We start from the raw sequence: 12,482 nt of genomic DNA, 5'->3' as shown, positions 1-12,482 counted from the left end.
TAGCAGATCTACAAGCTCATAGTGCCACAGAGTGCCACGCTACGAGCTTGTAGATATGCAATTTCTTTGGGAAAATCTTGAAAATGTGTGCACATATTTGAATGTTTTTTAAAGCGAACCTCTTTGCTTTTGGGGATTCAACAAATATCGTCTAAATCCTAACAGATTTGTTTTTACTCTAATGTTGCTATAATATCAGTGGTTCTCAAACTTTTTTCATGTCAAGGACCACCCACAATAATACGTATTTTTTTTTCTTCAAAAATAGCAGATCTACAAGCTCATGCTATGCTATGAGCTGCTATGAGCTTGTTAGATCTGCTATTTTTGAATAGCCAAAGAAATCTAAAGTGACACAGATGACACAGGAGAAATACACTCCGGATTTCACAGCTTAGTTTGAATTAAAACTCAGTACCTCCCTCCGCTAATCAGATCCACAATGTAATGGTTCAGTGAGGACATGTTCAGTGTTTTGACAAACGCTTTCTCACTCCCAAGACGGAAAACGGGTGACCTCCCTTTTTACTGTCTTGGATTTGAGAATGGCACTTAATGCAATCCTGGAGTGCGGAAGTGCCCGATGTTACGAGTGGGAGGAATGGATAAGAGGAGAGGTTTGAGTGAGCGAGGTGGGCTTGGGTTATACTGGGTTATTTCAGGACGGTTCCTCTACACACAAGCTGCTTTAAGGAGTTGGAAGCTGGCATGGGATTCTAGCACGTTCACCCAAGAGGGCGATGGGAGGTGAAGAACTTCAAATCTGAACTCACTCAGCCCCGCAACTTTCTCACTTACAGAGTTCTGAGTGAGCTGTCTAGTCTAGGACACACGTTTTCAAAGTGGAGGCTGCCAGGGTAAAAAAAGAAAAGAAATAAAATAAAATAAAATAAAAAGTATTATCGTGCCAGTTTAACCACTTTTGGGCATGTTATTACTATAAAAAAAAATCTAAAAAAGCTAATCTACCAGTCCATCAAGCATTGCAATATGAGCTTGTAGATTGGCTATTTGAAGTCATTTTGCAATAGGAGGCCGCAGCCAGATGCTATGGCTATTTGGGGGTCCTTGGCATGGATAAGGAGAAAATGTAAAAGGGAGAGAGAGGGGAGCCCTTTCCCCCTATTATAGAGCCCCCTGCCATTGAGACCTGCTGCCCTGACCCTATACACGGTAAACTTCCGGACTGATAAATTAGCTCAGGAATTCACTGTGCATTACCCACCAGCCAACACCACCATACTACACCACAACCACACCACACCACGTCCAGGGTTGCCAGATCTGCTTATTATAATTTCTCTGCAAGATTTTATTTGAAAATAGCCGATCTACAAGCTCACAACGCGTCACATCGCGACGCGTTGTGAGCTTGTAGATCTGCTATTTTCAAATAGCTGATGTATATGTTAAAGTGCTCGTGTGGCCCATAGTCGCTTCTTTTGGGCTGGTTTTCCTAGACCTGGTTGCTTGTTTCTCTCACAGAATCTGGCAACACTGACCACCATACCACACCACACCACAACCACACCACAACCACACCACACCACACCACACCACACCACAACCACACCACAACCACACCACACCACACCACGCCACTCAACCATCTGATCGGACTCATCCAAAATGGCCGCCAGCTACCCACTGTGCCCATTCATCAAGCCACACCAACAAAGGAAGAATTCAAGATACAACACAAAAGGTAAGACAAAACAAACACAACATTCATCAGTACCATATCAGAATGGATTCAGCCAGGTGTCTGCGATCGCTGCCAGTGGCCAGCATATCAAATGACAGTGTTTTTTTTTTGTTTTAAACGTTGGAACACGTTACCAGTACCTCGGAGCTTCTTTTTTTCCCGTTTTTCCAACTCAAGTGAACCCAGTGCTAAGAGTACCGACCCATTCATTTAGGGCGAGGTCGGAGCCCAAACAGAACCTGGTTGGGGCTGACTGTCATGTACCCAAGGTAACGTCAGGACCTAACAGCACATCCCACAGTTTTCTGGGGCTCAGGGCAGGGCAAGCCACAGGGCAGGGGAGCCTCTCTACAGTGACGTACACCAGCACTGCTGCCATGCAGACACACAGTGTGTTTACTCCAGTCTCGCCCTGTGTGGTCCTTCTGGCCACAGCCACATCTTCTCAACGGGGACCAATCAGAACCTACGCTCGACTGGCGAATCGTACGCTACGCTCGGCAGGGCCAATCAGAACCTACACTCAGCTGTCCAATTGGAACCTACACTCAAATGACCAATCCTACCCTACAATAGATAGATAGATAGATAGATAGATAGATAGATAGATAGATAGATAGATAGATAGATAGATAGATAGATAGATAGATAGATAGCAAAAGTACTTTAAAGGAGTAGTTCACCCAAAAAAAATCTATCACAGCAATAATTTGATAACCGCCGGTCTCTTCGGTAGGAGACACAAAGAGTCTCCGCCGGTTATCAAATTATTGGCTCAGGGATGCGATAAAAACCAAAACATCTCCATGAATTCAATGCTTCATGGGGTGTGTAATTGATAGAAAATAAGGTCATTTTTTGGGTGAAAAATTCCTTCAAATTGTCTTATAAAAACATAGGCAAGTCTACAGGTTGTGGGAGGATTCCAGGAAACAAACATTTGTTACCTTCTAACAATTGCACATAAGTAGTATATAAGGTCACCTAGATGCTAACATGCTAATAGTGTTAGCATGCTAACACTATTAGCATGTTAGCATCTTAGCTTAGCATGTTAGCATCTAGGTGACCTTATATACTACTCACATACATATTTCTTACAACACATTTCTTATAATATGAACAACGCACGCATATTCCTCTAGAGTGTCAAGGCAAGGGAAACCTGTGAAAAAACCACTTAACTACAGTATTTATGGGTAAATCATTAAGCATGCAGGATATAGGTAAATTGTAGCATGCAACCAGCCAACCAGACCTTAACAGCTACTTAACCCTTTCTACGTCAAACCGAGGGCTCGGCATACTTTTGGCTACAGCAATGAGTTCTATACAGTAACTGTGCTCCATTCCACTAAACCAGATGCAAGGCAAACTCAGGCCATCGGAAACCATGCTCTCTATACACCCTCAAAGTCATCGCTATATCCGATTCAAATATGTTGCATTGCCCATTATTTAAGTAAAACGAAATATAGACATAGTGTTTTCAAGAATGCAACATATCTCATATCTTAACATGCAAGTCCAGTCAAGACACGTCAATCATGTATCTACGTGAAATCATTCCATTTCATGTCAACAGATGATTGCCAAGAAGGGCTTTGTTTGATTTTGGTCTTTTTTGTTTTTGTTTTTCTGAAGAAGACGCCAACTCGTTGAGAAGACATGGCATTGGTTTGGGCAGAAGGAAACAAAACCGGACAGAGGGCAAGCTAAGAGATAGCGCACTGCTGCGGTTTCATTCTCACTCAGTCTCACACTTCTACGTTCTTCTTTTTTTTTTTAATTATTTCTATTTAAAAAATGTTTTCTCTCACAGTTATTCTGGTATGGATACACTTACCTGCTCAGATCGCTGCGAATAGGTCAGGAGGGGGATGAGGGGACGAGGGGGAGGATTAAGGAGGATAAAGCCAACATTACACATCGTTGTACGGCCATGCCGCTCGACCATGGTGGCTGACATCCAGTGGTGGAAAAAGTACTGATATTTTACTTAAATAAAGGTAGCAATACCACAATGTAGAAATACTCTGTTACAAGTAAAATTAGTGTTTTAAATGTTACTTGAGTAAAAGTACTAAAGTATTGCCATCAAAATATATTTAAAGTACCAAAAGTACTAGGATGTTTGAAAATAGCAGATCTACAAGCTCACAACGTGGCACGGTGCGACGCGTTTGGAGCTTGTAGATCGGCTATTTTCAAATAGCCGATCAATAAAATAGGGCTAACGTGGCTAATGTATGTTTCATAATATCATAATTTATTTCTGAAAAGTAACTAAAGTTTTCAAATAATTGTCGTGGAGTAAAAGTACAATATTTGCCTCGTAGTGGAGTAGAAGTAAAAGTATTGAAAATTGGAAATATTCCAGTAAAGTAAAAGTACCTCAAAATTGTACTCAAGTACAGTACTTAAATGCACTTAGCTACTTTCCACCACTGCTGATATCCAACTGAAAAACGTGCCGAGTGACGTGGTCGTACAACAAGGTATAATAATTCCAGCTAAAGAAGGAAGGGGCGGGAGGGATAGGAGGAGGAGGAGGAGGAGGAGGAGGAGGAGGGGGTTGGTAGTAGGGTTGGGGGGAACATGCAGGAGCACCTTGGGGTCTACTCTCCTTCATTCAGCAGGTCATTCAACACTTCCATCCCAAGACACATCAGCACACACACACACACACACACACCCGGCCCCCAATCCTACCGGGACCCCCGCTATTAAACCGGTCCTGCGGCTTCTAGCTACATGCTTACGGAGGCCCCCATGCATGGTCACAGGCCTGGGTTAAAAGAGTCAAAAAGGTTGACCCCCAGCAAAAGAGTGGGACGTGTGCTAAAAGGTGGGCAGGCAGAGGCGTCTACCTTGCTGCATGAGAGCTCCAACTCCGAACCAGAAACTATTTAGCAGGGTGAAATTGTTTTCCACTACATCCGAGTCAGGGTTGCAAGGGTGGGGGTTATACCACTCGTAAGGGCTAAACCTGTGACAATTGACAAGAGAAAACACACACATATACATGTTTATTGCAGTTGCATGATGAAATCAAAAGAGCAGAACAAAGTACAAATGAAACCAACATGTGGTTGCCTCGTGTCCTTGTCCTGGGGAGACAGGGGGAGAGAAGACAGAGATTAGTCATGTCACATCTGACAGCAATCGGATATGTTGATCAAATCATGCTAGGGAGTGCTAGGGAACACCACTATGCTAGCATGTACACTTTATTTTTTTAGATCGTTATGGTGTTAATTGGATTAGTTAATTAGAGTTTGGTAAGAAGGTCGTTGATGAATTGAGCTGTCAATTATAGGATCCCCACGCCGAATAAGCTAGCCGTCAAAATACATGTGAAGGGATACGCGCTGTGAAGGATACGAGAGAATAATTTATCATGACGCCCATCGAAATCTCTCTCTCTCTCTCTCTCTCTCTCTCTCTCTCTCTCTCTCTCTCTCTCTCTCTCTCTCTCTCTCTCTCTCTCTCTCTCTCTCTCTCTCTCTCTCTCTCTCTCTCTCTCCTCTCTCTCTCTCTCTCTCTCTCTCTCTCTCTCTCTCTCTCTCTCTCTCAAATGGAATATTTAAAGCAAACGGCCGAGCGAGCGGGCACTTTGTGAACAGGAATTCCACTCGTATACGCCCCCAAAAAGTCACTCTCTCCTTATGTCAGCCGGCTCATTTCAAAGGCAATCTCTCTCTGTGTAATTTAATCGATGTTGTCTGAAAATAACGTTGTTGTCAGCGGTAGAAAAGAAGCTAATAATCCTCATATAATCTTGGGAGAGCATTAATATTCAACAGATCAAGCGGTTCATTCCCGTCTCGTCAGCCCACGCCGGCTCCAGCAGCACTCCCCCTCACTCCGTAGCAACACACTTCTCTCGGCAAAGAGAGAGTTCTCATTTATTCATGTTAAGTAAAAGTGACATTACATTAGTAAAGGTTGATTGGTCCACAATTAAGCATCCTGACCTGATTTGGCTGGTGCTGGAGTAAGGGGAATCGGCCCTCTCTCTCTCTCTCTCCTCACTCGAGCTGTTTAACCCGTTAAGACCGGGAACGCATCTCTGTGTCATTTTAAAGATTTCTTTGGGCTATTTTTTGAAAAATCGTGAAAATTTGTGCAAATATTTGAATATATGTTTTTTATAGGGATCATTTTTGACTCAAATCTTTGATTCTGGGGGTCCCTATTACAACATATTTTGAGATGGGGGTCCATGGCCAAATACATATAATTTTGGGGGTCCTTGACATGAAAAAGTTTGAGAACCACTGTTATAGAAATATTATATAATATTAAATAAAATAAAATAAATAGGATTCAGAAGATATTTGTAGAATCCCCAGAAGCAAAGATTTGAGTGATAAAGATTTGCACAAACTTTCACGATAAAAAAAACACTCTGTGCCGTGCTACGATCTTCTATATCTGCTATTTTTTAATAGCCCAAAGAAATATTAAAATAACATACACATGCGTTCCCGGTCTTAATGGGTTAACTGATGCAATGGTTTGCCTAATCAAATTGTAATGCATTATGTAGACTGTAGGCTCGTTTCGTATTTTTTTATTGTGCTGAAAGTCAAAAATGATAAACCGAGCAGCGCTGGCTAGCGGTAGAAGCCGCCGCGCGGAGGGCAATGCAGATGAAAGTGCTACATTGTCGCATAATAAGGCTTTGATCCATTGGCCTCCTGACCGAGGGGCCGCATTTACTACGTCAACCACGGTTACATATTACAGTACATCAAGATATATGGCCGTATTGATAAAATGACAGCGTCGTAACTGTACCTTGTCATTGAGTAATGGTCGCTGCCATTATAATCTGGTTAGGTCATTGCATTCCTTTCTGTGGTCCCGCAACACTCAGGGGGACACTTTCTACCGTCGTTCAAGGACTTCTGAATGTCCCGCTGATTCCTGCCTTTAAGAGAATCCCCTGGCCTTAAATCAATCTTTTCCGCTCACTCAATTTGGCCCAGATTTGCTTTGCTTGTCAATTTAGCAATGCAGAAATTGAGTTCATCTGAACTGCAACCTTGTTGGGAGATGTACGCGCCTGGTGACTGGTGTGCCCCCGAACCTTGTACTATAGGGGGGCATTTCCTCTGATCATGTACTGAAAAGCCAATTACCAGTGGCCCGTCCTCGAAAGCGGCCCTGGCACATGGCGGGCGGGAGCCGGAGTGGAGGCTTGAGGCATTGGCGGGCTGGGGGGTGGTGGCCAGGGGCTAGGCCGGCGCAGGGGGGAATACAAGAACAATCCCGTTTGCCGTCGACAATGCAGGTTAAGCTGCTTTCCGCGGTACAGCGCTGGCCGCCTGTCGGCTGTGTCGTTTTGATCCAATTACGCTGCCCTTACGTTTTATCACAGGTCATCTGCACGAGGAGGGAAAAAACTTTGACCAAGGTCAGCGTCGGAGATAAGCGAGCGACACGAGGCAGGGGGATTCAGAGACAATGGCAGTGCTTTTATCGCTTTATACGTGGTCTGGGCCGTTGCTGCCGGAAAAAAAACTCAACCGATGCTATGCTTGGATAACACCAATGTCAGGGGAGATGAATCAACAGAGTGGGGAATGGTCCCTGTGTCTCTCCATTCCCTCTGGAGGAATCGCCCCGACAGCTCTCCAGGCACCAGCCGGAGCACAGTCTGAAAAGCCCGATCAACTCTTTGACTGTTTTGTCCGGTTTATACACGCCTCAGGGAAATCGACACCTCCGAGACGGTCGTAGCATCCGAGTCGCGAGAGCAGTTTGATCAGCATGCCGTATCCAGAAGGCAGTGGTGGAAAGTAACTAGGTTACTTTGTACTGTACTTAAGTACAATGTTGAGGTATTTGTACTTTACTTGAGTATTTCTAATTTCCAATACTTTTACTTCGACTCCACTACATCTCAGAGGCAAATATTGTACTTTTACTCCACTACAATTATTTGAACACCTTAGTTACTAGTTACTTTTCAGATATAAATTATGATATTATGAAACATACGTTAACCACTTGAGCCCTATTTTATACGTAGACTATTTGAAAATAGCCGATCTACAAGCTCACAACGTGTTGCATCGTGAAGCGTTTTGAGCTTGTAGATCTGCTATTTTCAAACATTTTAGTACTTTTACTTTTGGTACTTTAAGTATTGATGCCAATACTTAAAGTACCAAAATGGTACTTTACAATTTTTTTTTATGCCAATTACTTTTGTACTTTTACTCAAGTAAATTTTGAATTCCGGACTGCAGTATTGATACTTTTACTTAAGTAAAACACGTGAGTACTTTTCCCCACCACACTGCCATATCCAGAAGGCCTCTATACTTGTATAAGCAGTGACAGACGGTATGGGATTCTAATAGGGATTCTAATGTGTGTCCTCACTAATGTGTGTCCTCACACATGAAGAGGAAATGTGCCTTTAATATGAGAACGCCATTACCATAGTCAATTTGCTCAGGGAGAGAGAGGACAGAGCACTTATCACTGCACTTTGATGCCGGGGTAGGAGGACACTCTTTCTTTAGCGTTTAGCGCATTCTATTTCCAGAGAGAGAGAGAGAAATTATGACATGAGTCATAATTATAACGCGCAGAGAGGCAGGGAACACCCTGGTACATGTGATAATAAATATTGTCATCATCACCAAGCATCGCCTCATGCTCCTCAATTATCTCCTAAAGGAATTTGTGTTTAGCTTAGAGAGAGAGGACCAAAGTGTGAGCAGGCAGATAATGCACAGACTTTAGTGGGTGTGATGTACAACATTTAGACATGTTCTGTCAACAGTTAGACGTGTTCTACTTTCTAATCGCCTGCTGTTCAGACATACAGACAGGCAGTGATGTGATTTGATGTGACGGGGGGGGAAGGCACTGGAGGAAACACTTGAGGCTTGCTTGACGCGCAACCGCCAACATCAACAGCAAGTAAACCCGCGATGCCAGGGCATGATGAGGCAAGTCATGTGGCTTTTACACTAAGGGGGGGGGTCTAAATATGACATAAAGAGACTAAAGGCTGATGAGTTACCTGCTGCAGGGGAGTCTAACCACTAATCCTTATTGCGTCAGGCTTATGCAAAAGTTAAAATGTCATTTAGATAGCATGTTATGTACAGATGCCAGGTTCATTTGTTGACCAGGCATCCTATAGTTTGTATAGTTTCAATATACAGATATATATATATTTTTTTATATTATACCGTTTAGACTGATGATAGGTTCATGGTTTACCTATGATCCTAGATGACTATTTCTATGCATTTGATGTATTACCTCGTGTTACACCTTACTGTAAATCGCTCCGGATTAAGAGCGTCTGCTAAATGCCTAAATTGTAAATTGTTGTCATCATCATCATCATCCCAACATTCAATGCTCATGCACCACCGTCCACTGCTCTCTCTCACACACACACGAGAACGTCGTACCGCACATACATTCACCCGAAAAAACAATACACTACATACACAACAAGCATACACGTAGATTAAAATGCACAGAGTGTGTCGTGCACACACACACACACACACACACACACACACATATATATATATATGTTCAGCAAGCAGACCAGCACAATGTCAGGTCGCGTCTTTCGGATTTTGCGCTGCTGGTAAAAATACGGTAAAATAAAGTATTATCCATCTATGCTCTGGCATGCGTTGACGTGTAGAGGAGAAAACAAGGAACAGGAAGTGAAGGGGATAATATGTGCAACTTACCCAAAGACTTACTTATCGTGATAAATAAATAAAGATAGGTGCATATTCTGAACCAACTTAGATGACAGTTGTCGCTTTTGATTCTCTTTGTGTGATCATATTGCCAGTAACATTGGTAAAACACAGGTGTATGTTAAACGGTAAAACTGCCAGGCGCCGCCGCTCTCCAAACGGAGCTGCCGTTCTACCCGGAAGTTTTAGAGTTAACATGTGCTTTTTCTTTCTCTTGTTTTTTGCATCACCGTGCTTCAAACACCGGCCACACACACACCACAGCAATTAACAAACACTGTCCTGGTTTCAACGACTGAGGAGATCACTCTGAACAAAAGCATTGTAAGGACAGACACACAAAGTGTGTGTGTGTGTGTGTGTGTGTGTGTGTGTGTGTGTGTGTGTGTGTGTGTGTGTGTGTGTGTGTGTGTGTGTGTGTGTGTGTGTGTGTGTGTGTGTGTGTGTGTGTGTGTGTGTGTGTGTGTGTGTGTGTGTGTGTGTGTGCGCGTGTGTGTGTGTGTGTGTGTGTGTGTGTGTGTGTGTGTGTGTGTGTCATACAGGGTGATCTCACCTGCCAAAGCAACACTGACGTTGCCTAAATCTTGCCACTTTTGTTTGTCTTTTTTTTGTAACATTTCGAAAATAACAAACTCATTTTTAAAAAAGAACAAAGAAAAAAAACAAGTACGTTAATAATTCTATAATCATTCCCATATAGGCTACGCTACACTGCAACATCGTGCGTGTTAAAATAACCCTGCGAGTGCATCGATTGCTCAATTTCTACACTCTCTGAGTGAAGTTGACACTCAGGGTTTGGTATTGTAGCAGCAGAAAGCTCCATTGTCGTCACACGACATTAGAGGGTTAACGTAAGCTGTGCTCGCACTCAAATTCTACTCATTAGAATCACCGTGATGTGAGTGGAAAACATTGAGCGAGTGGAAATGAAATCCACTGCTGAACCCACACACAAGTGACCACCAGCTGTCCTTACATGACACCCAACAAACCACCAGCCATTTCAAACACTTAACTACTCTACGCTAATAGCTCTGCAAAAACTCCCCGGTGACTACTGGCAATGGAACAAGAAACGATATCTCTCATTATAACCTTAATGAAATACAACGCTTCCCTCTTGAGTGGATGTGGAGCTATAACTGTAACTCTGCCCTCGCAACGATGTCTGTCAAGCGGCCGTGTGTTTGAAGCAAGGTGGAGAAAACAACAGAACAGGAAAACATAGTGCAGACTCTGAGACAGGGGGAAGAGCGAGGAAAAGGTGTGTTGGGGGAGGGGCAGCAGCCGTTTACATCAAGATGGACAAGTCACACACACACACGCACGCACACACACACACACACACACACACACACACACACACACACACACACACACACACACACACACACACACACACACACACACACACACACACACACACACACACACACACACACACACACACACACACACACACACACACACACACACTTATAGGCACACAAACTCTCCTTCGCTCTCTCTCTTTCTCTCTCTCCATCTCTCTTTTATTCCTTTTTCACGCACGCCACCCTCAAACGGCTTATATAACCTCTCTGCTCATAAGGTTGTTGTGTTGCTGCGCATTATCTCCTGAGCAGCAGCTAACAGTATAGGGCAGTGACTGCCATAGCCTCGATTGCGCAAAGGCTGACTTGGCATTCTTTTCCCCAATCTGCAAAACTCGATTCCGCTTTTATACTAGACGTAATATAAAATAAATAAAAAGGCACTGACATTAAAAAAAGGAATTTGTATAAATTAATAATCTTGGTTAAAAAAAAAATAGGCTAATGTCCATGTCAGGTCTTAATGGATAATTATATTATAAGATTATGTGGAAGTGATTGTTTTGGAACTGTCTGAGGCCTATAAGTGACATAAAGGATCAACTGATTAGTGTCAGTATAGTATTGTCACCGCGCGGCGCGGTGAGCTTTCTGCTGAGAGTATGAGCTGCTTTGTATAATTACAGATTATTAGGCTTGTCGTTAGTCGGCGAGAGGTTGATCGACGGCGGCAGGCGGCTTATAGCGTGCATCTGACACAGTTGTTGGTGTGTATGAAGATCGCTGGAGTTGGACATGTTACCTGGCTATGACAAACAGCACACAACTGACACCCAAGTAAGCCAGCAGAATATACATCCAGATATCGGGCGAGAGGGGGTTGAGGAAGGAGAAGACCCCGGGGTTGGTGCCGTTGGGCTTGCGGTACAGTATACTTATCCCCAGCGTCATGAAGGGCTTGGAGAAGTCGATGACCTTCTCGCGCACATACGTGATGGCCAGGGGAGACACTGCCAGATCAGCTCTCTGTCAAACAGGGGAAACATAAAAGGGAAGAGGGATAGGACCATAAGTCAGGGGGTTACAGGAAGCATTTAGAGGCAATCAAATTAAGAAAACAAGGCCTTAACACACCACAGAGTCTGTCCCGAGGCACTTAGGGGGAAATTTAAAGCCCTATACTTTCTCTTACTGGCCCTCAACACGCTCTCTCTCTCTCTCCCTCTCTCTCTCTTTTTGTCTGCCACTCAAACCTAAACTAAGCGGCGCGCTACACTTCTCCCTTCTTCTCCCTTCTTCTCCTCCACTCAGCAGTGGGTGATGTGGTTGACCACATTCTCAGCTGGCAGAAGGGGCTGTTAGAGAGCCAGAGGGAAGTGCAGTAAAAGCAGAACAATCTGCCATGTCCTACAGTATGTATGTAGCGAAACCCAGGGCGACAGCACGCACTCAGCTCAAGTTAGGTGATTTGGTTAGAAGGGAGCAAAACGCCATCCAGTGCAATTGCGGCTGGAAACACCTGCCATGACAATCAAATAATCGAGGAAAACCCTTAAAGCTGCAGTACTGTACATGATATTTTATTAACCCATTGAGGCCTGAGGTTCCGATTCTGCAAAATGTCTTCTAAATCCTAACGGTTTTCTGAAAAACGTATGTTTCTATATCAGTGGTTTTCAAACTTTTTCATGTCAAGGACCCCTAAAAGAA

At 43.6% G+C, this 12,482-nt stretch overlaps 1 protein-coding gene across 1 annotated transcript in view; it reads right to left on the bottom strand.

The window, feature by feature from the left end:
* LOC308083784 (glutamate receptor ionotropic, kainate 2-like) overlaps positions 1 to 12,482 on the bottom strand; it is a gene marked incomplete at both ends in the record, with an annotated part of 246,464 nt that overhangs the window by 56,495 nt on the left and 177,487 nt on the right. Inside the window, 2 exon segments of the mRNA XM_080426131.1 lie at positions 4,576 to 4,694; positions 11,575 to 11,798. Coding sequence (XP_080282257.1) covers positions 4,576 to 4,694; positions 11,575 to 11,798 — 343 coding nt within the window.

Source organism: Gymnoscopelus braueri (genome assembly GCF_963280865.1).
Source record: "Gymnoscopelus braueri genome assembly, chromosome: 4".
In the NCBI taxonomy this organism is placed as follows: domain Eukaryota; kingdom Metazoa; phylum Chordata; class Actinopteri; order Myctophiformes; family Myctophidae; genus Gymnoscopelus; species Gymnoscopelus braueri.
The sequence above is the reverse complement of the archived record's forward strand: the minus strand, read 5'-3'. Positions and strand labels throughout refer to the sequence as shown.